Source organism: Lipotes vexillifer, unplaced genomic scaffold (assembly GCF_000442215.2).
Source record: "Lipotes vexillifer unplaced genomic scaffold, Lipotes_vexillifer_v1.1 scaffold310, whole genome shotgun sequence".
NCBI lineage: Eukaryota > Metazoa > Chordata > Mammalia > Artiodactyla > Lipotidae > Lipotes > Lipotes vexillifer.
Window position 1 is genome coordinate 661,799 of NW_006782487.1, and position 27,840 is coordinate 689,638.

General features: G+C 37.7%; 1 protein-coding gene across 1 annotated transcript in view; it reads right to left on the bottom strand.

Annotated features, from left to right (window-relative positions):
* PLCL1 (phospholipase C like 1 (inactive)) overlaps positions 1 to 27,840 on the bottom strand; it is a 74,420-nt gene that overhangs the window by 41,769 nt on the left and 4,811 nt on the right. Inside the window, exons 2-4 of the mRNA XM_007455306.1 lie at positions 26,612 to 26,815; positions 4,396 to 4,471; positions 2,225 to 2,334 (exon numbers count right to left, since the gene is read on the bottom strand). Of these exons, the coding sequence (XP_007455368.1) occupies positions 2,225 to 2,334; positions 4,396 to 4,471; positions 26,612 to 26,815 (390 nt within the window). The remainder of the gene's footprint in view (positions 1 to 2,224; positions 2,335 to 4,395; positions 4,472 to 26,611; positions 26,816 to 27,840) is intronic.

Sequence of the window (27,840 nt, forward strand, 5' to 3'; positions counted from 1 at the left end):
AGAGTACATAATTAACAGGCCCACTAAACGCAATGGGGGAGAGAAGGGAAATAGAAGTTTGGAGAAGTTCACTATTCTTGTTTAAGTTCCTAGTGCTCAAGCTGAAATACTAGTAGCTGGTACATGAGCTAAAATAACAGAAGATTGATTCTGTTTCAAAAGATCTGTCCGAGAACGATTTGTACAGCATTTGCTAGGCCCCATCTAGCAATCAGTTCCTGTCACTAAACCAAACACACAGACAAACCTCAGAAAACAGTGAATGGGCTTCAGTCAGAAGTTAACAAAGAAACTAACAATTATACCTCAATTTAAAAAAATTAATTAGTTGTTTTTTTAATTTAAATTTAAATTAAGAAAAACCAAAAGACTTTTATCCCAATGGTCATCCTCACCCTGGCAAAAGTAATAGCATATATATACAATAATAGTATAGGTATAGATATAATGTCAAGTTTTGTGCACTGTGACTTAGATATTTTTATATGTATTATCTCATTTCATTCTTATAAAACCTGGGGTGTAGGTATCATTATCACCCTCAGAGAGACTACATAACTTGGCTAAAGCCTCACAGCTATCAGGCAGTCTGCACCCAGAGCCTGTGCCCTCACCCCTGTACTAGGCTGCCTGGACTCAGTCACATGGATTGAGTCTTTCAGGAGGCAGGAGGATAGGGTAGTGGTTAGAACGATGGGCATGATATAGCATCTCAGTTCTGCCACCTACTAGCTGAAGGTAAGAAACTAAAACCTTCCTGAGCCTCAGTTTCCTCATCTGTGAGATGGAGAGGGTCAGCATGAGTTGCTGCAATGTCACACAGTTGTTGTGAAGAGGAAAGGAGGAAACATACATGAACTACTTAGTCATGGGTGCTTGTCACATGTGAAGTGTTGAATAATCAATGGCTGCTATTAGTCACATGTCTGTCTCCCCTAGTAGACTAGTTCTGGAGGCCCAGGTATTACTTTTTTGATATTTGTGTCTGTAGCTCCTTTCTCAGTGATCAGCACATTAGTGAGCCCACATAAAAATACGCTGAACAGAAAGCGTCTGTATCAGGGCTCACACTGCCATGTTGTACTCAGGTATTATAAAACACCTTTATATTAACACTATAGTTTATATTAACACTATAGTTCCTGCCTCTTAAGCAAATGACACCTATTTTCCCCCACCCCACCTCCTGCCCCCAGACTTAACTCACGAGGTCAGGGTCTGTATCGCTTTTGTTCTTCATGGGTTCCCAATGCATAGCAGAGAGCCCAGTACATAGTAGGAGCTTAACAAATATTTGTGGACTGAATTTTTAATAAACATTTATGATATGTATTACAGTTCACCTAGCACTTTCACATAAACATGTGCAGTATCTCTCTGTAGAGCAGGCTCTGGAGCCAACTGCCTGGGTTCAAACTCCAGCTCCACCATTTACTAGCTGAGTGACCTTGGGTAATATACATAAGTTTTCAGTGCCTTGGTTTTCTCACTTTTAAAATGAGAATAATAACAGTATTGAGTTAATGAAAGTATTAAAATGTTAATTCATATAAACCTTGTAAAACAGCGCCTGGTGCATCAGTGTTTTTTAAATGTCAGCAATTATTAATTTTGTTTGTGGCTGTTTTTCTCCATCACACTACTAAGAATAAGCTATTCCAACTGCCTAAATCATTTGTCCATTCATGTAACAAAATATGAAAAGTGGCGTCTTTACTTTGAAGTCCTAAAATTAATTTTCAGTGAGCAAAACATAATCTCAAAAAACTGACTTCCAAAATTTTTGCAAAAATAAATGTATTTATAGAGACTCTTCCTAAAATCAAATAATCCTAAATGGCTCCAGATATTCTGTAGTTTAAAGCTTTTCCAAGTCACTTGTGCTGGATCCTTCTCCAGCAACATTTTGTGTTATTCTTTCCACAAACCAGAAGAGCCATATTGACTTGACTAGAAGAAGTATGAGTAAACCACACACACACAAACACCAGGTAATAAAATTAGGTCGTGCTGTCTTCTGCCTCCACCACAAAACTCATTATCCTATTATGGCAAAACGTGTGTTAATCCCAGTATGCATCTCCCGTCACTTAGAGCACAAATTAATTAGGTCAAGTGTTAATTAAAAATTCAAGTCACTGTATTTAACCACTGACGCTTCTCTACACATTGGAGAGATGAGGAGAAAAATAAAGACAAAGGAGCACCTGAATACTTCATTTACCTTCAGTACTGTAATGTTCCAAGCAAAGCTCTCAGTTGCTTTGTTGAGTTTTCTTCCTTTCAAGCCTTCTTTTGCCCCCAGATTATGAAGTTCCTCATGGAACTCCATCCCTTTAAAAAGAGAACATAAGAGAATTCTTTGTATAAATTTCAGAAAAACAGGCATTTTATTGTGAAAATATTATCAGTAAAAATATAATTTCCCATTTCTGTCCTTCTCATAATTTCTAAATCCCAAAATTGAATTCTCCTTATTCTGTTCATCACCACCAAATGGCTATCCTTAAAGGGAAACTAAAAATAATCAATGCATTAGATTAAATTAGATTTGAAATAGCAAGGGGTCATAGACAAAGATATGAGAAGTGAAGAAGCAAATTCTTTCAACAGGTGGCATCCATCTTGTTTGTTCTCTGCCTGGTTTTTATATAAAATGGTGTAATGTGTGAATGGCTACCATATGTGAAGGATGCACATATCTTACTTTGCCTTATGAACCATCCATATGGCTTGACAGTAGGCCTGGAGCCCACATAGATAACAATGGTAATTAGTAAATGTTGAGTAAAAATAAAAAGCTTTTGTAAAATAGCATTCCTGGAAACACCCAAATGTGTCAGATTTGGGAATGGCCTTAAAGTTATTTTTAGCTAAACCATTCTCCCAAGCTTGAATACTATAAAAAACATCACCATCATCTTTCTCTCCAGCCTTTGTCTTAGCACCTCAGAGATCGGAATCACACTTTCTTCTGGAAAGCTCATTCCATCTTTGGAAAGCTGTGACTGATATCAAACCAGTCTGTCTCCCTGAAACTTCTACTCCTTGGTGCTAGCTAGCCTCAGAACAACAAGGTCTAATCTCTGTTCCACAGTACAGCCCTTTAAATATTTGAAGAAAGATGTTGGATAAAGTCTACTAGAGTTTTCCCTTCTCCAGATTAAACATTCTAACATGTTTCAGCTTATTATAATTTCTCTTTAAGGATGACACCCAGGAACATTGTTCTCAAAATGGGATTGAAGTTGCCCACATGACATAGGGTTTTACCACCACCTTCCTAGTTCTAGTGACTAGGCTTGTATTGATGCAGCCTAAAACCACATTAACTTTCCTGGCGCTAACATCACAAGCCCAGTACATAGTAAGAGCATGGCTGCAGAGCCCAGACCTACACTCTGGATCTACCACTGACTAGCTACGTGAGCATGAGCGAATCCCTGAAACTCTCTGCCATTAAGTCTCCTCAATGGTGCAATGGTGATAACAAGAGTATTGACCTCATGGAATTGTGTGAAGATTAAATGAGTCAATACATACAAAACTCTCAAAGTAGTGCATGGTACATAGGAGCATAATATAAGTATTTCGTATTGTTACTATTTTCGTGCTTCCTGTCAACGGAAACATTTAAGCCTCCAGATCAGTAGCGAATAGCACCATTTTCAAAGTTTGGTCTGGGTTCAAAGGTCACCTCTACCACGTGTTGATATGGGATTTGGGGTAATTCGCTCAATCTCTCAGAATCTCAGATAACTCATCTCTAGATTGGATATAATGATGATGACACTGCAGAGTTGTTATGAGAACTAAATAACATAGCATATGTGCTTAGTGTATCAGATGCATATATAACAAGCAACTGTCAGTGTCATCTTCCTTATTGCAATCACTAATGTGTGTGTGTGTGGACCAGGGAGAACATGGATCCAAGAGAGATAAAAGTACTGGGGTGTGGATGAAGTGAAAGTAAATAAACACAGCAATGGGCCATCAGAGACATGTGACCCATCCCACCCTTAAAGAAGGAACAAATCTAAAATGAGGACAAGTAAATGAGGCAAAAGCCTAGAAGGTTAACAAGATTATGGTTCAAACTGTAAAAATAAAGTGTTTCTTAAGGGGCAATGTGAAACCACAGTTTCCATATCAGTAATAAAAGGCTTTGATCGGTTCCCAAATCACAAAAGTAAATTCAGAAACCCTCACCTCTCTAGACATCTTCAGATACCCCCTCTATATACACACAGACCACCTACCTACTATCACGTAGATCTCTTCTGTACTAAACAAAGGCTTCAGTGTAACTCAAAGTACAGTTAAACTTTAAAAGTCTGCCAAAAATCATCATTATGGTTTCTAAACGAAATGGGGGCAAGGGGGGAAGGTTACCTGCTTTCTGACACTGCACGATCTTTTCCTGGACTGTGTCTGCCATTTCTATGAGAAACCGGCTCTCTTGGATCATCTGTCACAAAATAAGCATTAAAAAGGTGGTTGTCAGAAATCCTTAAACTGGCACATTGGAAAGACAACATAAGACCCACATGAAACTGCCAGTAATGGGGCACCCTGGCCATAACCACAAGAGATGGGAGAGGGAAGAATGATCTCTGCTCCAAGCCCCATCCACTCTAACACCAGCTAGAGTCACCTACCTTATGGTTGCTCCACTTATGTAATATGCCTGGCACACCATGGGTGCCAAATCAATAACTGTTGAATAAATGCATACACACTCTTTAAGTCCCAGATCACATTCATGAACACCTCTTATTTTATCCCCTCGCCCCAAAAGTTACTGCAACATCAAGGCAAGTGGTACTGGAACAACAGCAATGAGATATCAGAACAGGGAATCACCTAGTGATGAGGTAAAGAACTACAGGACACATCGGTGAAGTCGGCAAATTGGATTTAAGTGGCGCAAAGATGGTGGAGTCCTGGTCCTTCGTCGAGAAGGGCTCCAGCTCCACTGGCAAGAATGAACTGTGGGTCATATTCACCAGCAATTCCACAGAGCTTGTAGGCAACAATGCTGAAATGGTGTCCCTGCCCTCCACATTTGGGTAGAAAGAAAAAAAACCAAGAAGTAATTAATATACTGAGTGAAGTAGGGAAAATAGGACAGCTGTTGGAGAGATGAAGAAAAGAGAAATCTGTATGTGATGAAGGGGGAAGATGAGAGTAGGTAAAGAAGTTGTGATCAGAAAGACAAGGGATTGGGGCCCTTCTGAAGAAATGACTACAGAAAGGCACCAATAGGCAAAGACTTCCTGAATTTCCAGCCACTCTTCTGCTCCTAATAAATGTTGTCCCTTTTAATCTGACTATTCCATGTTTCATCTGTCTGGCTCAATAATCTGAAGAGAGTTCAAGGCAGAATCCAAAGTGGACATAAAAAGTCTTGAGTAAGACATTCTTCAAAATTAAATGCTGTTGTACAAGATTGTAGTTTTATACAATCACTTTCAAATATAAAGTGGTTTATGACTACAAATCTTCAAGTGGAAAAGAACATTTGAATCATGAATTTTTAGTGCCTAACAACTCTATAGAAGTAAACTCAAATCATTCATTCATTTAACAAATATCTACTCAGCAGGCACTATGTGTAAGCACTGTAGTAACTACAAGGGGCATGATACATGGATGAGCAAAAACAGGCACATTTCTATCTCCGTGGAGTTCATAGTCTAGTAGGGAAGTCTACTCAAATGATTAAATGACACATGATAATTAATTCAACCAAACTGCAATTAGTGATATTTTCTGCCTAAAATGATAGTTTGAAGTGACTTATTTGGAGGGCTAAAGTGACTATTAAAACCATAAAACTAGACACCCAAGAAGGTCTAAGCTGCGTCAAACTTTTTAACTGCATTAACTCTTCCAACTCCCAAGAGGAAATGGAATGCTTCTGAATAACAATTTCTCAAATGGTTACGTGTAGCCTGAGTTACTGCAGCTTCCAAGTGAAGGAAACTTACAGGCAAAGAAAGATTTAATATGAAGGGAATCTGATTTAGTCTTTTCTAAGTTTAGAAAGATGCTAAGTTTAGCATCTACCCACGCAGCATCAATTGAGTTTTTATAATACTTTCAAAGATATCAGATGTTCCAAATTAGTCAGATAGCATACAAAATGTTTTCATAAAATTCAAGCAAGGGAAACCTTCATAAAGAACAAACACATTCTGTGACTTTACCATGAGCAAAATAGCCAATATACTGCACAATTTTAGAATCATTTTATTTTTAAGGCTAAGAAAATCTTAGCTGTCAGGACCACACCCTTAATTTTATGAAAAAGGAAACTAAGACTTATAAGAGTTAAAATCCTTGTCCAAAAAATGGAAATAATTAGTGATCAAACTGGAATTAAAATCCTGGTTTCCTGGCATCCATTTATTTTCATGAAAAAACAGCACCCTCTGATTTTGTCTAGCCTGGCTATGCCTTCACACATTCAGTCTTCTGAGCCTGAAATGTAGCTTTCCAAAGTCACCTGACCCAGCCCATCAGTAATAACATGAGGCCATGACCGTAATCAATCTATTTCAGCCAGGTTCAAATATGTCCTTTTCAAGAAAAACTCCAAAAAGGGATAGCATTGGTAATTTCCTTTGATAATATCTTGACTGACATTCATTTCTCTTGGTTTTGCACTCAGTGGAGAACATATGATACCATTATCTGATTAAAAAAAAAAAAAGAAACTCTATTGATTTGTGGCCAGCTTTTTTTTTTTTTTTTGCAGTATTTTACTAAATATCTCCTCAGTGTTGAGTACAAAAGGAATATACTTCCTACATCCAAAAATGCCACAGCCTTTTTGTGAGAACCTGAGAAGGAAGTGTCCTCTTCGCCAAGGCTAACTCTTATACCTCGACTTCCAATCTCACCTTTCCCTCTTCCCTTCAGGAACCCATTCCTAATGACCCTTTCTTTATTCATCTACAATTTCTACCTCTCCCTTGCTTTTTCCCTTTTCCATACAACATCTCCTACCTTAAAGTAAGCAAACAAAAACAGTAACAAAATACTCTTTTGGCCTTCAAGTGGTTGTCCTCATCAATCTTTCCTTAAAACACTAGCCCATGCTCATTGCTTTGATTCTTGCGGGACTCCACTGAGACCCCCAAAGTTTGGTCTCATCACAGACTACCCCCTGGCCAACTCTCAGTTCTCATTCTTGCCAGCTCAGCAGTTGACCCCGCTTTATATCCCCAGATTCATCTATCCATTTTCATATCTATCCAGCGATATCACCTTTTCCTTATCTTATTTTGTGATACTTATTTTTTCTAGTATTAATTACCCACACACAACAGATCCCTGCTCAAACCCATCATTGTCTTTTTCGAAATCTGATCTTTCTTTTTGTCTCTAGTCTTTTTTTCCTAGGTTCTCCATTTTTCTATAACCTTACATGTTCTTTTTTTTTAATGTTTATTTATTTGTTTATTTTCTTATTAGTCATCCATTTTACACACACCAGTGAATACATGTCATTCCCAATCTCCCAGTTCATCCCACCACCACCACCACCGCACACCGCTTTCCCCCCTTGGTGTCCATACATTTCTTCTCTACATCTGTGTCTCAATTTCTGCTCTGCAAACTGGTTCATCTGTACCATTTTCTAGGTTCCACATATATGCGTTCATATAAGATATTTGTTTTCTCTTTCTGACTTACTGCACTCTGTGTGGCAGTCTCTAGATGCATCCACATCTCTACAAATGACCCAGTTTCATTCCTTTTTATGTCTGAGTAATATTCCATTGTATATATGTACCACATATTCTTTATCCATTCGTCTGTTGATGGGCATTTAGGTTGCTTCCATGTCCTGGCTATTGTAAATAGTGCTGCAATGAACATTGGGGTGCATGTGTCTTTTGAATTATGGTTTTCTCTGTGTATTTACCCGGTAGTGGGATTGCTGGGTCATACAGTAATTTTATTTTTAGTTCTTTAAGGAAACTCCATACTGTTCTCCATAGTGACTGTATCAATTTACATTCCCACCAACAGCGCAAGAGGGTTCCCTTTTCTCCACACCCTCTCCAGCATTTGTTGCTTGTAGATGTTTTGATGATGCCCATTCTGACTGTTGTGAGGTGATACCTCATTGTAGTTTTTTTTTTTTTTCTTTTTTTTTTTGCGGTACGCGGGTCTCTCACCGTTGTGGCCTCTCCGGTTGCAGAGCACAGGCTCCGAACACGCAGGCTCAGCGGCCACAGCTCACGGGCCTAGCCACTTCGCGGCATGTGGGATCTCCCCAGACCGGGGCGCGAACCCGCGTCCCCTGCATCGGCAGGCAGACTCCCAACCACTGCATCACCAGGGAAGCCCCTCATTGTAGTTTTGATTTGCATATCTCTAATAATTAGTGATGTTGAGCGGCTTTTCATGTGCTTCTTGGCCATCTGTATGTCTTCTTTGGAGAAATGTCTATTTAGGTCTTCTGCTCATTTTTGGATTGGGTTGTTTTTTTTTTAAATATTGAGCTGCATGAACTGTTTATATATTTTGGAGATTAATCCTTTGTCTGATGATTCATTTGCAAAAGTTTTCTCCCATTCTGAGGGTTGCCTTTTCGTTTTGTTTTTGGTTTCCTTTGCTATGCAAAAGCTTTTAAGTTTCATTAGGTCCAATTTGTTTATATTTGTTTTTATTTCCTTTAGGAGGTGGATCAAAAAAGATCTTGCTGTGATTTATGTTAAAAAGTGTTCTTCCTATGCTTTCCTCTAAGAGTTTTATAGTGCCCCGTCTTACAGTTAGGTCTCTAATCCATTTTGAGTTTATTTTTCTGTATGGTGTTAGGGAGTGTTCTAATTTCATTCTTTTACATGTAGCTGTCCAGTTATCCTAGCACCACTTATTCAAGAGACTGTCTTTTCTCCATTGTATATCCTTGCCTCCTTTGTCGTAGATTAGTTGACCATATGTGCATGGGTTTATCTCTGGGCTTTCTATCCTGTTCTATGGATCTATATTTCTGTTTTTGTGCCAGTACCATATTGTCTTGATTACTGTAGCTTTGTAGTATAGTCTGAAGTCAGGGAATCTGATTCCTCCAGCTCCATTTTTTTCCCTCAAGACTGCTTTGGCTATTCAGGGTCTTCTGTGTCTCCATAGACATTTTAGGAATTTTTCTTCTGGTTCTGTAAAAAATGCCATTGGTAATTTGATAGGGATTGCACTGAACCTGTAGATTGCTTTGGGTAGTAGAGTCATTTTCGCAATATTGATTCTTCCAATCCAAGAACATGGTACACCTCTCCATCTGTTGGTACCATCTTTAATTTCTTTCATCAGTGTCTTATAGTTTTCTGCCTACAGGTCTTTTGTCTCCCTAGGTAGGTTTATTCCTAGGTATTTTATTCTTTTTGTTGCAGTGGTAAATGGGAGGTTTTCCTTAATTTCTCTTTCAGATTTTTCATTATTAGTGTATAGGAATGCAAGAGATTTCTGTGCATTAATTTTGTATCCTGCTACTCTACCAAATTCACTTATTAGCTCTAGTAGTTTTTTGCTGGCATCTTTAGGATTCTCTATGTTTAGTATCATGTCATCTGCAAACAGTGACAGTTTTATTTTTTCTTTTCCAATTTGTATTCCTTTTATTTCTTTTGCTTCTCTGACTGCCATGGCTAGGACTTCCAAAACTATGGTGAATAACAGTGGTGAGGGTGGACATCCTTGTCTTGTTCCTGATCTTAGAGAAAATGATTTCAGTTTTTCACTATTGAGAATGATGTTTGCTGTGGGTTTGTCGTATATGGCCTTTATTATGTTGAAGTAGGTTCCCTCTATGCCCACTTTCTGGAGAGTTTTTATCATAAATGTGTGTTGAATTTTGTCAAAAGCTTTTTCTGCATCTATTGAGATGATCATATGGTTTTTCTTCTTCAATTTGTTAATATGGTGTATCACATTGATTGATTTGCATATATTGAAGAATCTTTGCATCCCTGGGATAAATCCCACTTGATCATGGTTTATGATCCTTTTAATGTGTTGTTGGATTCTGTTTGCTAGTATTTTGCTGAGGATTTTTGCATCTATGTTCATCAGAGATTTTGGCCTGTAGTTTCCTTATTTTTTGACATCTTTGTCTGGTTTTGGTTTCAGGGTGATGGTGGCCTCATAGAATGAGTTTGGGAGTTTTCTTTCCTCTGCAAATTTTTGGAAGAGTTTGAGAAGGATGGGTGTTAGCTCTTCTCTAAATGTTTGATAGAATTCACCTGTGAAACCATCTGGTGCTGGACTTTTGTTTGTTGGAAGATTTTTAATCACAGTTTCAATTTCATTACTTGTGATTGGTCTGTTCATACTTTCTATTTCTTCCTGGTCCAGTCTTGGGAGGTTATACCTTTCTAAGAATTTGTCCATTTCTTCCAGGTTGTCTATTTTATTAGCATAGAGCTGCTTGTAGTAGTCTCTTACGATGCTATGTAATTCTGTGGTGTCTGTTGTAACTTCCCCTTTTTCATTTCTAATTTTATTGATTTGAGTCCTCTCCCTCTTTTTCTTGATGAGTCTGGCTAATGGTTTATCAATTTTGTTTATCTTCTCAAAGAACCAGCTTTTAGTATTATTTATCTTTGTTATCCTTTTCTTTAGTTCTATTTCATTTATTTCTACTCTAATCTTTATGATTTCTTTCCTTTTGTTAACTTTGGGTTTTCTTTGTTCTTCTTTCTCTAGCTCCCTTAGGTGTAATGTTAGATTGTTTATTTGAGATGTTTCTTGTTTCTTGATGTAGGATTGTATTGCTATCAACGTGCCTCTTAGAACTGCTTTTGCTGCATCCCATAGGTTTTGGATTGTCGTGTTTTTATTATCATTTGTCTCTAAGTATTTTTTGACTTCCTCTTTGATTTCTTCAGTGATCTCTTGGTTATTTAGTAACGTATTGTTTAACTTCCATGTGTTTTGTTTTTTACATTTTTTTCCCTGTAATTGATTTCTAATCTCATAGCGTTGTGGTCAGAAAAGATGCTTGACATGATTTCAATTTTCTTAAATTTACTGAGGCTTGATTTGTGACCCAAGGTGTGATCTATCCTGGAGAATGTTCCATGCACACTTGAGAAGAAAGTGTAACCTGCTGTTTTTGGATGAAATGTCCTATAAATATCAATTAAATCTATGTGGTCTACTGTGTCATTTAAAGCTTGTGTTTCCATATTAATTTTCTGTTTGGATGATCTGTCCATTGGTGTAAGTGAGGTGTTAAAGTCCCCCACTATTATTGTGTTACTGTCGATTTCCTCTTTTCGAGCTGTTAGCAGTTTCCTTATGTACTGAGTTGCTCCTATGTTGGGTGCATATATATTTATAATTGTTATATCTTCTTCTTGGATTGATCCCTTGATCATTACATAGTGTCCTTCCTTGTCTCTTGTAACATGCTTTAGTGTAAAGTCTATTTTATCTGATATGAGTATTGCCACTCCAGCTTTCTTTTGATTTCCATTTGCATGGAATGTCTTTTTCCATCCCCTCACTTTCAGTCTGAATGTGTCCCTAGGTCTGAAGTGGGTCTCTTGTAGACAGCATATATATAGGTCTTGTTTTTGTACCCATTCAGGAAGCCTGTGTCTTTTGGTTGGAGCATTTAATCCATTCACATTTAAGGTAATTTTTTATATATATGTTCCTATTACAATTTTCTTAATTTTGGGGGGTTTGTTTCTGTAGGTCCTTTTCTTCTCTTGTGTTTCCCACTTAGAGAAGTTCCTTTAGCATTTGTTGTAGAGATGGTTTGGTGGTGCTGAATTCTCTTAGCTTTTGCTTATCTGTAAAGCTTTTGATTTCTCCATTGAATCTGAATGAAATCCTTGCTGGGTAGAGTAACCTTGGTTGTAAGTTCTTCCTTTTCATCACTTTAAGTATATCATGCCACTCCCTTCTGGCTGGTAGAGTTTCTGCTGAGAAATCAACTGTTAACCTTATGGAAGTTCCCTTGTATGTTATTTGTCATTTTTCCCTTGCTGCTTTCAATAATTTTTCTTTGTCTTTAATTTTTGCCAATTTGATTACTATGTGTCTCACCATGTTTCTCCTTGGGTTTATCCTGTATGGGACTCTCTGTGCTTCCTGGACTTGGGTGGCTATTTCCTTTCCCATGCTAGGGAAGTTTTCAACTATAATCTCTTCAAATATTTTCTTGGGTCCTTTCTCTCTTTCTTCTCCTTCTGGGACCCCTATAATGCGAATGTTGTTGCGTTTAATATTGTCCCAGAGGTCTCTTAGGCTCTCTTCATTTCTTTTCATTCTTTTTTCTTCATTCTGTTCTGCAGCAGTGAATTCCATCATTCTGTCTTCCAGGTCACTTATCCGTTCTTCTGCCTCAGTTATTCTGCTATTGATTCCTTCTAGTGTAGTTTTCATTTCAGTTATTGTATTGTTCATCTCTGCTTGTTTGTTCTTTAATTCTTCTAGATCTTTGTTAAACATTTCTTGCATCTTCTCGATCTTTGCCTCCATTTTTTTTTCGAGGTCCTGGATCATCTTCACTATCATTATTCTGAATTATTTTTCTGGAAGATTTCCTATCTCCATTTCATTTAGTTGTTTTCCTTGGGTTTTATTTTGTTCCTTCATCTGGTACATAGCCCTCTGCCTTTTCATCTTGTCTATCTTTCTATGAATGTGGTTTTTGTTCCTCAGGCTGCAGGATTGTAGTTCTTCTTGCTTCTGCTGTCTGCCCTCTGGCGGATGAGGCTATCCACCTTACATGTTCTTAATTCCCTTTCAAATTGAGTACTGAAAACTAAACATACAGCTTTTAGTAGGATTATACCTATGGAAAATATAATACTCAAGTATCAGAAAATAAATTTTAAAACTATTACTTATTTGAGGCAAAATAAATTCACGACCAAAACATACAACAAACACTATGATTCAAGTTATCTTCAAAATCTTCCAAGTAAATATCTGTTAACCCTACAGTGTAAGAAGTTTGTTTTTCCCATTGTCTAATAGATCACGTCATAAAGAGATAGTCAAGTGTGATTTAACCTTCAACATAGGAGAGTATCCCCAAGGATAACTTTAAAACCTTTAGTAACAAAAGTCATAACTTTAAAACACCTCATAATTAATATTCTCAGAACTTAAATTCATTGCTCATGTAAACTTCTGTCATAAGAGCATTTGATCCTCTTCTCTATGGTAACAGCTTCCATTGTATTTAGAAGAATAATTTTATTCTATTTTCTGCAGTCAACTTTCAATTCTTAGTAGTTATAGAGAAAACGAATAAGATGGATGGCTGAAATGTACCAACAATTCCAAACCACATTTAAAGCAACAACTTCAACCTTTCCCCCCAGATAAGTAATTTACCTAAGTTGTTAGTAAGGGAAAATGGTTGATTTGAGTTTCATCTCCTTCCTAGATCTCTACAGATCCTGACGGAAATGACATACAAAGTGCTGAAGCCAAGGAGAGAAGGTGAGAAGCATGTCTTCAGATAATCCCCCAGCTGGGTAGTCAGTAGACAGCCAGCCAAGGCTGGATTGACTCAGTGGATAGAATCTGGCAGCAGCCTGATTTACGTATCTGATGTCTCAGCCTGAGCTCCCAGTTGCCTTTTCTGTTATAGTAATACAAAGAGCTTTTCTTTGGTTCTGTCACATGAATATCTCCTAATGCATCTTATTTCCTAGCCATAGCTTTGAATCTAAAAGAATAGAAGACTTACCCAGATAAAGGTTGGCATTACTTTAAGCATTAGATGTGTCCTGAACTGGGGAGTGTAAAGTTGTCAGTTAAGATCAAAATCATTTATTTAAAACAAAAACTTTACTGAAGGGGACAGTAATGCTTTTACTCAAAGGTAGATTAAATTGTCTAACCTGTGTGAAAAAAACTGTCTTCCCAACTCAATAGGGAGTTTGACTAATTGCCTAGGATCATTGCAGAGTCAATGTAACTATTTAATGGTACTGAAAAGATGAGATTTCATCAAATCATGACTCAGAAACCTTCCATAGATGCCAATTTTATCCTGAATTACATCTAAGTTCTTAGAACCACAGAACTTTATATCTAGAAGTAACCTTCACAACCATCTGTCATGGACAACCCCATTTTACAAATGAAAAAACTCAGGCCCAATTGACTTACCTTAAGCCATATGGCCAGATAGTGGAAAAGTTTAGACTAGAACTCAGGCATTCTTGAGGTACAGACACTATAAACTGCTCTGTGCTGCTAATATTATATTGGAGTGTAGAATTCCTATTGCAAGTGCAGGTTGGTGATAAACATTTTATAAATTAGAATTGACCAAGTATAAAGTAGCAGGATACAAAATTAATGCACAGAAATCTCTGGCATTCCTATATACTAATGATGAAAACTCTGAAAGTGAAATCAAGAAAACACTCCCATTTACCATTGCAACAAAAAGAATAAAATATCTAGGAATAAACCTACCTAAGGAGACAAAAGACCTGTATGCAGAAAATTATAAGACACTGATGAAAGAAATTAAAGATGATACAAACAGATGGAGAGATATACCATGTTCTTGGATTGGAAGAATCAACATTGTGAAAATGACTCTACTTCCCAAAGCAATCTATAGATTCAATGCAATCCCTATCAAACTACCACTGGCATTTTTCACAGAACTAGAACAAAAAATTTCACAATTTGTATGGAAACACAAAAGACCCCGAATAGCCAAAGCAATCTTGAGAACAAAAAATGGAGCTGGAGGAATCAGGCTGCCTGACTTCAGACTATACTACAAAGCTACAGTAATCAAGACAGTATGGTACTGGCACAAAAACAGAAAGATAGATCAATGGAATAGGATAGAAAGCCCAGAGATAAACCCATGCACATATGGTCACCTTATCTTTGATAAAGGTGGCAGGAATATACAGTGGAGAAAGGACAGCCTCTTCAATAAGTGGTGCTGGGAAAATTGGACAGGTACATGTAAAAGTATGAGATTAGATCACTCCCTAACACCATACACAAAAATAAGCTCAAAATGGATTAAAGACCTAAATGTAAGGCCAGAAACTATCAAACTCTTAGAGGAAAACATAGGCAGAACACTCTATGACATAAATCACAGCAAGATCCTTTTTGACCCATCTCCTAGAGTAATGGAGATAAAAACAAAAATAAACAAATGGGACCTAATGAAACTTCAAAGCTTTTGCACAGCAAAGGAAACCATAAACAAGACCAAAAGACAGCCCTCAGAATGGGAGAAAATATTTGCAAATGAATCAACTGACAAAGGATTAATCTCTAAAATTTACAGGCAGCTCATGCAGCTCAATAACAAAAAAATAAACAACCCAATCCAAAAATGGGCAGAAGACCTAAATAGACATTTCTCCAAAGAAGATATACAGACTGCCAACAAACACATGAAAGAATGCTCAACATCATTAATCATTAGAGAAATGCAAATCAAAACTACAATGAGATATCATCTCACACCAGTCAGAATGGCCATCATCAAAAAATCTAGAAACAATAAATGCTGGAGAGGGTGTGGAGAAAAGGGAACACTCTTGCACTGCTGGTGGGAATGTGAATTGGTTCAGCCACTATGGAGAACAGTATGGAGGTTCCTTAAAAAACTACAAATAGAACTACCATATGACCCAGCAATCCCACTACTAGGTATATACCCTGAGGAAACCAGAATTCAGAAAGAGTCATGTACCAAAATGTTCATTGCAGCTCTATTTACAATAGCCCGGAGATGGAAACAACCTAAGTGCCCATCGTCGGATGAATGGATAAAGAAGATGTGGCACATATATACAATGGAATATTACTCAGCCATAAAAAGAAACGAAATTGAGCTATTTGTAATGAGGTGGATAGACCTAGAGTCTGTCATACAGAGTGAAGTAAGTCAGAAAGAGAAGGACAAATACCGTATGCTAACACATATATATGGAATTTAAGAAAAAAAAATGTTATGAAGAACCTAGGGGTAAAACAGGAATAAAGACAGAGACCTACTGGAGAACAGACTTGAGGATATGGGGAGGGGGAAGGGTGAGGTGTGTTAGGGCGAGAGAGAAGCATGGACATATATACACTACCAAACGTAAGGTAGATAGTCAGTGGGAAGCAGCCGCATGGCACAGGGAAACCGGCTCGGTTCTTTGTGGCTGTCTGGAGGGGTGGGATAGGGGGGGTGGGAGGGAGGGAGACAAAGAGGGAAGAGATATGGGAACATATGTATATGTATAACTGATTCACTCTGTTATAAAGCAGAAACTAACACACCATTGTAAAGCAATTATACCCCAATAAAGATGTTTAAAAAAAAAAAAAAAAAGAATTGACCAAGTAGAGCAACATGAAACATTTTTGCCATGACTGCTTCCCCCTCCAAGTCTAACTTGCAACACACATGAACCAGTATAGATATCCTTCCTACGAAAGCTAGTAAGCAATGTACTTACTTGTGTCTACTGTGTTTTCAGGAAGGAGTTATCAAATTTTGAAAGGCAATCATTTAAGAATATGTGAGTCAAGAAAAAGTCAATCTGCTCTAGACCTATTAAGAAGACTGAAATAATTCATCTGTCTCTATCTTCCTTCTAATCAAAATGCTGGGTTTTAGTTTTTAGTTCTATAGTGGCTCATCTGTTCAAATTGTTTACAATAAGACTTGAATTTTATTAAACTTGGTACATTTTAATATCTGATTGTTGTTACAAATACATTTGCTAAGTAGAATGAAGATAATTTCCTTAAACATTTAAAATCAGATGGTTAAAAAGCACTCTTGATAGATGGGCATCTTTTGGTTTTAAGCAAAGTCAATCCTATAAGACTGCTAATTTTTGGTGAAACAGGAACACGTCCTGCAACCAGTTCTGAATCACTTTTCCTAGCCTGATTTATAATAGAGCAGGACAGGGGAACTCACACAGAGCAGGCCAAAGGACCTCTGTGTCCACATCAGTAATAGGATCTACTGCATGAGCAGCTTTCTGCATAAAAAGATCATTTTATCTTTTCTTTTCTCCAGTTGTTCTGTTTCCAAAATATAGTTGTCAGCTATATCTTGAGTAATCATTAGAAATGTTTGCTTTTATCTCACTATGATTAAAATTTAGTTCATGCATAAAATTACCAGGTGACTAAACTTCATGAACTTTCTCCAGAATTTTCAGGCCAATTTGATGATCTCACACTGCCTTAAACTAAAACTGTTTCAAGAACTTGAATATTCAGGAATGCAAAGCAAACTTTGAGGATGTGTGCACAATATTCCACAAAGGAGCCCCCCTGAGATACTTACTTATTGATGCATCTGTGATATCCTGTGTCCTTGGGACCCTGGTACCAAGTGGAGATGTTGCCAACTCTCAAGATGCTGACATTTCTCCCAATATACAGAAAATGTATCACAAGACACTGCCACACCCAAGAGTAAAAGAAGTTTCAATGCACTAAATGCACAACATGTTGTTTTTAAATAGCCAGCTCTGGTTGAGCACATGCCAGTGAGCTGTTCTTTTTTTTCCAGGTTCCATGACTACACAACCCAACATACTTTTTAAAATGCAAACTAATATAAAGTTTCACACAAACTTCATAAGGAGAGAGAATGATGGAGAGAGAGTGCCTTTGACTTAATTTCAATCTAAACTTATTTCAATAAGTAAAACTACATTGGGGGACTGTTGACAATTTTTTCCCATCCTGAGAGAAGAGACTGTATTTAATCCAACCATTATGTTTGGCTTAATTGTGATACCGGCCAGTGTATTGATTCCATTGCAAGAGTGAAAAAAGATACTGATTGGCTCTTTTTGCTAGATTCCTAGTCATGCTAACATAATCAACTGTTCTCCAACTCACACAACAGAGGAAAAGATTAAATAACCCTTGACTCATGTTATCTAGGTTGCTTTGATTTTATGTTCAGAAAATCTGTCGCTCATATCAGAGCAAAGTTTTAACTTTTATGTTAATGTTAAATAATTCAGCACAGCAGTCACCTTCAGAGAATGCTTTGGGTTTATTTTTTACAGCTGCAATCCCCTGTAACTATTCCACCTCTGATTGCTATGTTTAAAACACTAACTACCCAAAAGTATTCACATTAATTTAAAACACTTAAGAGGACCAAAATATGTTAGGCAATACTTCTTGACTCTGCATGAAAAATTAGACAGGTGAGAACAACAGAAAAATAAAAATTCACGTATCTAAAGAAAAAATGTACAAAGTTTAGACAATATTTTTCTTTCAAAACTATTTGCAAATAAAATTCTGCTGAGCACTGGGTGAGACAGGGTGAAAATCGGGGAGTGGGTATAGTATATTACAAGTCACTGTGAAAAGTCCACCATAAGGACTCAAGGTCCTTAGGCTCCAGCTCAGGACGTAAAACATCATCTGGTTCACTGTCTGAACACTGTGCGACTCCGTCCTTCCCCTTTTTAAGTGTAAATCTCGCCTTCCTAACAGCATTTCCCATTCCTCAAGAACAAAAATTTTTCTTCATACCATTTCTTTCCTCCAACAACTTGCAGAGTAGTGACATGTGTGCAAAATGTGTTTGTTGAATTGACTAATCAAAAGTCTAAAGACATATACAAAATGATACATCAAAAGAGAAAGTGTTGTGTTACAAGCAGCAAATATACATGCTCCCGTCTCATTTTACTTACATTTCTCTTGGTTGAAAGAGCTGTCGTGCTTTGCACTATGGCTATTTGTGCTGATACCTCTCTCTGTTTATTCATCTCTGTATCACACACAATCTACTACAATTCTTTATAGTTGGTATGAGTTGAATGCCGTGAATAAAGTCAATAAATGAGTTTTTTCTTAAAGTCAGTTTTGCAAGAGGTTAGGACAAAGGGCTGGACTTAGGTTGATGGAGAGGGAACTAAGGCTAGGAAGTCATTGAGGTGGTATAGAACAGAAATACAAAGGATGGAGAATGAAAAGTACGTGGCAAATAAATCAGCTTGACTGAAGGAGAAGGTTCAAATAGAAGGAAATGGGAGATGAGGGTGGCAAAACAGGCAGCATGGTGGGTGAAGGCTTTGCAAGGCTAGTTAAAAATCAAAAATAGAATCTGAGGATGATTATTCCCATTGTTGAATTAAAAAAAGGTAGAGGGCTTCCCTGGTGGCGCAGTGCTTGGGGGTCCGCCTGCCGATGCAGGAGACGCGGGTTCGTGCCCCGTTTCGGGAGGATCCCACATGCCGCGGAGCGGCTGGGCCCGTGAGCCATGGCCGCTGGGCCTGCGCGTCCGGAGCCTGTGCTCCGCAAATGGGAGACCCAAAAAACGAAAAAAAAAAAAAAAAAAAAAAAAGAAAAAAAGGTAGAGACTAGATGGAGGACTAGTCAGCCTATTGAAAAATTCAGGTGGGAGGAGAAAAGAGCCTGTTGAGAACCTTGGCTGTACCAGCGTAAGGAAATGGATACACATGAGAAATACAGTGACGAAAGAAGCAGTAGCTCTCATTGATGTTCAATTGTAAATAAAAAGACCTTATAGGATAGCCAAGACATACACACACACACACACACACACACACACACACACACACAATGGAATATTACCCAGCCATAGAAAAGAATGAAATAATGCCATTTGCAGCAACATGGATGGACCTAGAGATTATCATACTAAACAAAGTAAGTCAGAAAGAGAAAGACAAATACCATATGATATCACTTACATGTGGAATCTAAAACATGACACAAATGAACCTATCTATGAAACAAAACCAGACTCACAGATATAGAGAACAGACTTGTGGTTGCTAAGGGGGAGAGGAGCTAGGGGTGGGAAGGATTGGGAGTTAGGGATTAGCAGAGGCAAACTATTTATATATTGGATGGATAAATAACAAGGTCCTACTATACAGCATGGGAAACTATATTCAATATCCTGTGACAAACCATAATGGAAAAGAATATATATGTGTGTGTACGTATGTATGTATGTATGTATGTATAACTGAGTCACTTTGCTGTACAGCAGAAATTAACACAACATTGCAAATCAACTAGACTTCAATAATTTTTTTCTTTTTTAAAGACCTCAGGACTTCCCTGGCGGTCCAGTGGTTAAGACTCTGCCTTCCAATGCAGGAGGTGTGGGTTTGATCCCTGGTCGGGGAACTAAGATCCCACATGCCGTGGGGTGCGGCCAAAAACTTTAAAAAAGACCTCATTGGAGTTAATATATATAGAGAGAAAGAACATTTGAAAATCACTTGGAGGAATTGAGGACCATTGGCTTGGTGTTATCTTTTGCAGGGGTCAGAAAAGGAAAACTGAATACCTAGGGAACTAAAATATAAACCCAGTTTTTGACCTATTAAATTTCTATTGTTTGTTCTTGAGACACCTAGGTGATGTCCTGTAATCAAATGTAGAAGTGTGACTAAAGTAAAATTTTAGGGCTGAGGCTAGAGATGGGTTTTGAAAATAATGTACAGTGTCCATGCATTAAAAGCACCACTGTAGAAGGAAAAATGTCTAACCTAGCCAAAGAAATTTTGATAGTGTTCTACTGAAATTGCAATGTATTTCCCAATGTAATCACCCACCGTTACAACCTTGTGTTCAATGATGAGGAACATAAGAGGATCACCAATGATCCACGTGTAAGCCTGGTTTGGACCTTACCAGGTCACCTGCCCTGACTGTAAGCTACTGGAGCACAGGGGCTGCTGTACCTCCCACTGCGTGAACACAGACGGCTGCCCAGGGGAGAAACTCAGTAAATGTTTGTAAAATTAAACATCTCCGTTCCTGGCTCTAGCACTAAGCAATTCTTTCAGTAACTAATTTTTATTTTTAACAACCCCAAGGTTAATCCTAAACAAAAAAAGAAAACCTTACCTTTTATTTGCAAAACATAATTATACTACTTTAACAGCCTTAAAAGACTTAGCAGTGACGCTATGACCTACATTACCTACATTAGTGGATATTTTCTTAGAGAACGTGAAAATCCAGAGTGGGGAAGTGAGGCTTGCTCTTTCAGAGACCAGAGCTCCACCCCCGCCCCACTCCCCCCCCCACTACCCTGGCAATCACGGGGCAATAAAGGGGCAAGTCCCTTAGAAATGGCATTCTGATTTTAAATTAAGGTTTGGGGAGTTTCTGAAAAACTGATGACCACAGAGCCACCAAAATGGCACTGCGGCAAGGAGTCTAACACCACAGCTCTCCTCTGTGTGTCTTTAGCCTGGGAAGGAGACATCAATTCCACCTTCAATGTTTAGAGCCTGTTCTGCTTGCTTCAGTTATTGATTAATAATGTTCCCAGTTTGCTTTAGTGCTTTTCAGAAGCTGTCACTTCCCACCTCTGGCTGTGACATGTATTTGATATATCAGTCAGGAAAGTCACCTCTGCTTTTGTTGCCCTAAATATCAGCCAGGCATTTACGTAGCTACATCCCTATTCAGAGCATTGAGGGAGATTGTAGACAGGGATGCTCTTCAGTAAAATTGCAATTATTTGAGCAACTTCACACCCACCTTACCCAGACTTGGGGAACACTCTGTCATTAGGATCTCTTCCTTTCCCCAGGTAAAAAACTGCCTGTAGGACAGGATAGGCTACAACCATCCAAAGGTACAAATTACTGATAACCCAATGTGTTACTACTTACTGAGATGTTTTTGCATTTTTAAAGGCATTAAATGTCTTAACCCTAAGGAATTTATTATAATTTTGAAATTTCAAGTACCAGTAAGCAGATAGAAAATATATGTCTTAAATAAGATAGGAAATGGGGGTGGGGGGTATCTTCTGAAATTATGCCATGTAAATAAATCCACTCTATTACGGATATATTTGGCTTTTGATTCCTTCATACCAACACAGATATTATAATTTTAATTTCAGTATAAGATGACTTTTAAGACTGAATTTCCAAAACCCTCTAGAGGAAATATTTCCAAATATTAAATTAGCCAGTGTTTGGTAAAGAACAGGACCATCTCAGGTCATTAGGGAAAAGCTAAATTTAGAAAGAAAAAAAAAATCTGTGCAGATGAACGCAAGGTCAGTGTTTTCTAGAATATTTTCATTTTATTTCCTGATGATAAGTAGTAGAGTCTGATGCACTCAGGTTGACTTTCAATAAATGTAGGTTACCTGGTTGCCTGATTTGTTTCTTTTGATACTGAAATAGGCCAAACATTTGTATCTGTTCAGAAAGGATTTCAGGTTGCTTTTTATTCTAAACATAATCTGTATTCTTTTTTTAGTGGTTACAACAGCTCCTCTTGGATGGCATCTATACAGTTCATTACCATTTTTGAGAAATCTTTAAGCAACTTGAGCCTAAGTCGAGCACACAAGCTGCTCATTTGGGAATATCTGTCCCCTACCACCACCACCAGGCAATAAACCCTAGATTCGTCTTCTGCCTTAGTCATCCAAATAAGTTTTTATTAATAGTCTCTGTGGGTCTTTTTTAGGCTTTAGTTTTAGAAGTTTTAGGTTTGCATAAAAGTTGAGCAGAAAGTACAGCGAGTTCCCTTGTATCCTCTCACCCCACCTCACCCCCAGTTTTCCCCACTGTTAACATCTTGCATTAGTGTGGTATATTTACTACAATTGATGAGCCAATACTGATACTTTATTATTAGCTAAAGTTCATAGTTCACATTAGGGTTAACTCTTTGTGTTGTACATTCTATGGGTTTTGGGTAATGCATAATGACATGTATCCACTATTATATTGTTATGCAGAATAGTTTCACTGGCCTAAAAATGCCCTGTGCTCCACCTCTTCATCCCTCCCTCACCCTATCCTGCCCCCAGCCCCTTCCAGCTGCTGATCTTTTTTCCTGTCCCCGTAGTTTTGCCTTAGTCTATAGGTTTCCAACTGAATGTGTAAGACAGGGAACAATTTGACTAGGGTAGGGTCATAGAGATAAAACAAAGGGGATTTAAAGATTTACCATAAAGCACATTCAAAGATAGCATGGGAACTATATTATTTTCACCAACTATATAGATGCACCTATTTATATTTTATTCAACGAACACTAATCGATAACATACTATGTGTCAGCAGTGCTTTAGGTGCTAGAGTTAACAATAGTAAGCAAGACAGACAGCTTCTCTGCCCTCCTGGAGTGTATACTCAAATTGAGGGTAAAGGAAAAGGACAGAAATTAAACAAAAAGTCAAGTATTTTCAATACTGCCAAGTAAGATAATGGAAATCAAATAGGGTTCTGTGATAGAGTGACAGTTGGAGACAGTGGTTAGGGAAGGCTTCTCTGAGGATATGACATTTGAGCTAAGAATTAAGAGATAAGAAGCAACTATCCATGCAAGAGAAGAACACTCCAAGCAGAGGGAACTGCAAGTAAAATGGCCTGGAGATGGGAACAAGCGGAGTCTGAAAGCCCACGTGACTGGGTGGAGTGAGCAGGAGAGAGTGCATGGGGGTGAGGCAAGGAGAAGCAGGTGAGATAGGTAGGCAAGGCTAGGTCATAATTGGCCCTGTAAGCCACAGTAAGGAGTTTCAGTTTTATTTTAATGGGAAGCCACTGGAGGCAGGAAAGTGATATGATCTGATTTACATTTTTAAATGATCACTCTGGATCTGCAGAGTATCTTAAAAGACATCTTTAAAATAAATACTAACGTGAATACACCAAGAATACTAAAGATGCCAAGCAATACAATGCAAATCCTAAAGTAAAAATGGTGTTTCAAGATCATCCTGGCATGTATCTGGTCCTTATCCACAGCACCCCAGAAAAGAAATAACCAGCTGAGACATTAACAGTATTTTTGATTATGTCCACAATCTGCCATGTTTACCATTTCGTATAGGGATATTTACACTTAATTCCCTACCAAAATGAAAAATCATTTCCATAGGGAACTATAAATGAACACTTCATTAGATGTATTTCTGCTTTCCATGGGAATTCCCTGGCAGTCCAGTGGTCAGGCCTCCACGCTTTCACTACCAAGGGCCCAGGTTCACTCCCTGGTTGGGGAACTAAGATCCCACAAGCCACGTGGCACGATCAAAAAATAAAATTAAATTAAATAAAAAGAAGTATTTCTGCTTTCCACTATAGCCTTTTATTTTAAGCTTTGGAAAACCATGCTGTACCTGCAATTAGAAATTGCATTTTAGAAATACAAATGAGAAAAGGCTGATGTTCATATTTGGCCAGCAGATGTGGTACCAACACCATGGGACGCTTGGGGATGTGAAATGGAAATTGGCCGACCACAGTCCAGGTGCTTTTCTGCTTATTACAGGCCCAGCTCCAGGGGACCAGGCTCCCCTCTCAGTGAGTGATTTTTCTTTCTTAGCTTAAAACAGAATTGGAACAATAAGTGATTTCCACTGTCTGTCTCTATGGCAACAGGTGACGTAAAATCATTCATAAGCAGAATATATTCTGTGGGCTTTTCTTCCTTTTCAGGTGTAGGATATTTATCCCCAACGTCTCTCTTCTAGTTGTTTTTGGATGATAAAATATTATTCTTTTCTTCCTTAACATTTATTTTTATTTAATTATGAAAATTAGTCAGGTTATTGTAAATAGTTTGGCAAATATGGAAAAAATATAGAAAAGCATATGCAAGAAAATAAAACTCACTCTCCTTATTTAAAAATAATCACTATTAATATCCTGCTAGCATTTTAGGTGTGTATACATATAAATACAACTTAAATGCTATAGTGTATATTTTTTTGTAACCAGACTCTTTCACAAAACATATTATGAGGAATTCTTCACATCATTAAGTATTCTAACATACAAATTATGAGGAATTCTTCACATCATTAAGTATTCTAACATACAATTTTAATGGTTTCAAAGAAGGAGTCCATAATATGGCTTACTGTATTTTATTTAACTTATCCCTCTATGCTGACACTATTAACCATAAATGTTTATGTACACATCTATTGGCTTAGAATAAATCCCTGGATATGAAATACATGGATCAAATGGGATAAACATTTTAAATTATATTGCCAAATTTTCCCCCCAAATTGTATCAATTTATTTTCCCACTGAAGGTAGATGGGTAAGAGTATCCATTTCCTTAAATTCTTTATCAGAGGTACAGTTTTTAAAAAGAAAAAAATTGCCAGTTTGATGGAGAGGGGAAGTATCTCATTATATTTCTTTAACATCTTAAATTTAAAACTTATTTTAAGGTTAAATATGTTTTTACATTTTCATTATTTTTTTAGGGTGAGGAGATATATAAATTGCCTGTTCACCTCTGAAGCAAAGGCTATTTGCTGTCCCCTAATATCCACTCTACCTCTGTTTCTTAGTAACAGAAGAGATGACTTTTAGTTGAGCACATAGCCCTTTAAAATAAAGACATTTCCCATTTTCATTTGCAGCTAAGTGTGCCTATGTGTCAACTCCACGTAGGCAAATGTGATCTATGCTTTTTCAGAGAAACGTCCTTAAAGGGAGAGGATAATGCCCTCTTTTTCCTCTTCATCATTCCTGATGGTTAGAATGCAGATATTATGGTTAGAGCTTCAACAGCCATTTTGGACCATGAGGATGTGCTAGAGGTGGTGGAGCAGAAAGCTAGAGCGAGCCTAGGTTCTTAAGAATTTTATGCAAGTGCCACCCTGCATTGCTGGTTTCCAGATTTTTATGTGAGAAAATAAAACTTTGTATTTTTTTTTTTTTTTTTCTTGCGTTATGCGGGCCTCTCACTGTTGTGGCCTCCCCCATTTGCGGAGCACAGGCTCCGGACGCGCAGGCTCAGCGGCCATGGCTCACGGGCCCAGCCGCTCCGCGGCATGTGGGATCCTCCCGAAACGGGGCACGAACCCGCGTCTCCTGCATCGGCAGGCGGACTCTCAAGCACTGCGCCACCAGGGAAGCCCCAAAACTTTGTATTTTTAAGCCATGATTAGTTTGCATTTTTAGTTTCATGAAGCTGAACTTAATCCTGACTGATGTAGATTAAGATTTTTTTTCCTCATTTTTTTCCTCACTGATTTTTAAGTGCTCTTTCTATTTTAAGGTTATTTACACTTTACCTGGCACACATGTCACAAATTCTTCCAGTTTTTCATTTGGTCCTAATTTTTTTATGGAATTAGGATATGCAGAAATACAGTTATTCCTAAATTTATTTGCTATTTAAATTCCATTATATATTCAGGAAAATCAGATAACAGTATTAGCTTAGAAATATAAATTCCAGAGAAATAGTTTGTCTCAACCATCATAAGGCAGTACTGAGGCATAATTTTACTTCCTATAGGTATGCGATTAAATGGTTACATTGCAGGCTAAAGTCATTTAGATGATGAGAAATTGTGTATACTTTTGAGGACTTAATAAAAATTCATTGCTTGCTAAAGCAGAGATTTTCCAGTTTTAATCTGTGGAGCTCTAGGTTCAAAGCATTGCCTCAGAGGTCTCCACTGGGGCTTAGGTGGGGCTGAGTGGGCCAGCTCTGCCTGCCACTCCCAGTTGAGGTTTTAAAGGCAGTCACTCTGTGTTATTTACTGGAGTTCCACAAAAGAGCCCCTGCCATATGATTCCCTCCCCACACAGAGAAAAAATAGAGAGTAACAATTTCCTACCAGATCATAGGCAGCCAGCATCTTTTTCTGCACATCTGGAATTGCCCCCAGAGGCTCCAGATGAGGAAAGTTGTCTTTCATCACAAGAGAGACGGAAGGAGTATTGTCACTGGTGATGAGCCGAGAGGACAGGGTCAACAGGCACTGTTTCAGACTGGCAATTGGAGGGAGTCCGCACAGTTCTTTTACAGACACTATGGCATTCTGTGGGGAAGAAAACATGGAATTACACTTCTGACCACATGACACATCCCCCCACAGCACTTCTAGGTTTACACAAAAATATATTCATTAAAAGTATACCCTTAAATACATATGAAATTTGAAGCAAACTGGATTATAACCAACCAAAAATGTTGAGATACACATGGAGATAATACGCAGAGCTAATTCACAACTACACTTCATCTTTCCCAGCTTTTAACAACTGCCACAAATATGCCACAAAGCAAAGCAGATTATGACCCAAGGCTACATAGTGCTTTTCAAAGCAGGGCTGTGGAATATTCTGGAGTATCTGAAATGTTCTGGACAATGCACACAAATTAATATTGGCTGATCATGAATATCTTGTTAAATTTGTATCATGATAATCATAAAAGCATGTCAGTGGTTGTACATTGGAGTGCATCTTCTTTGAGTTTTCCCCCTCAAGGTAGCAGGCTGCTATTACTCATCATCCTCCTTTCACATAACCATCAGTGGTATTCCTTTGTCATCTCACCAGAAATGCACCTGACAGACACACATAATAAAACACATTTCATGTAAAACTACATTTGTCCATGTGACAGGCATTTAAAAGATTCATTTGAAATAGAAATTATGCCTACTAACAATGAACAATACCTAACCTAATGAGTGTCTCATGAATTTAGTGACAATGATGGTATTCATTTTTCTAGTAATTAGGCTCTAAATAATCCCAAACCAAAAACAATTTGAGATGAGATAAATTATCAGTACTAACTGGAAAAATTTTATCTATAGCCAACTCTCCTTATTATGTATTTTAAACACGTAATACATGCAAAGGACATATTCCAAGAATTATATAGAACTACATAAAATCTACTTCTAATATATAAAGTCAGTCAGGTGTAGAAATGACTTGTAACTAATCTAACATAGGGGTTTATAATAGCTATAGAATTATGTCAGAAAAAGTCAGGTAGATAATGCTGATATTTGGAGCCTATTTTTTTTTTTTTTTTTTTTTTTTTTTTTTT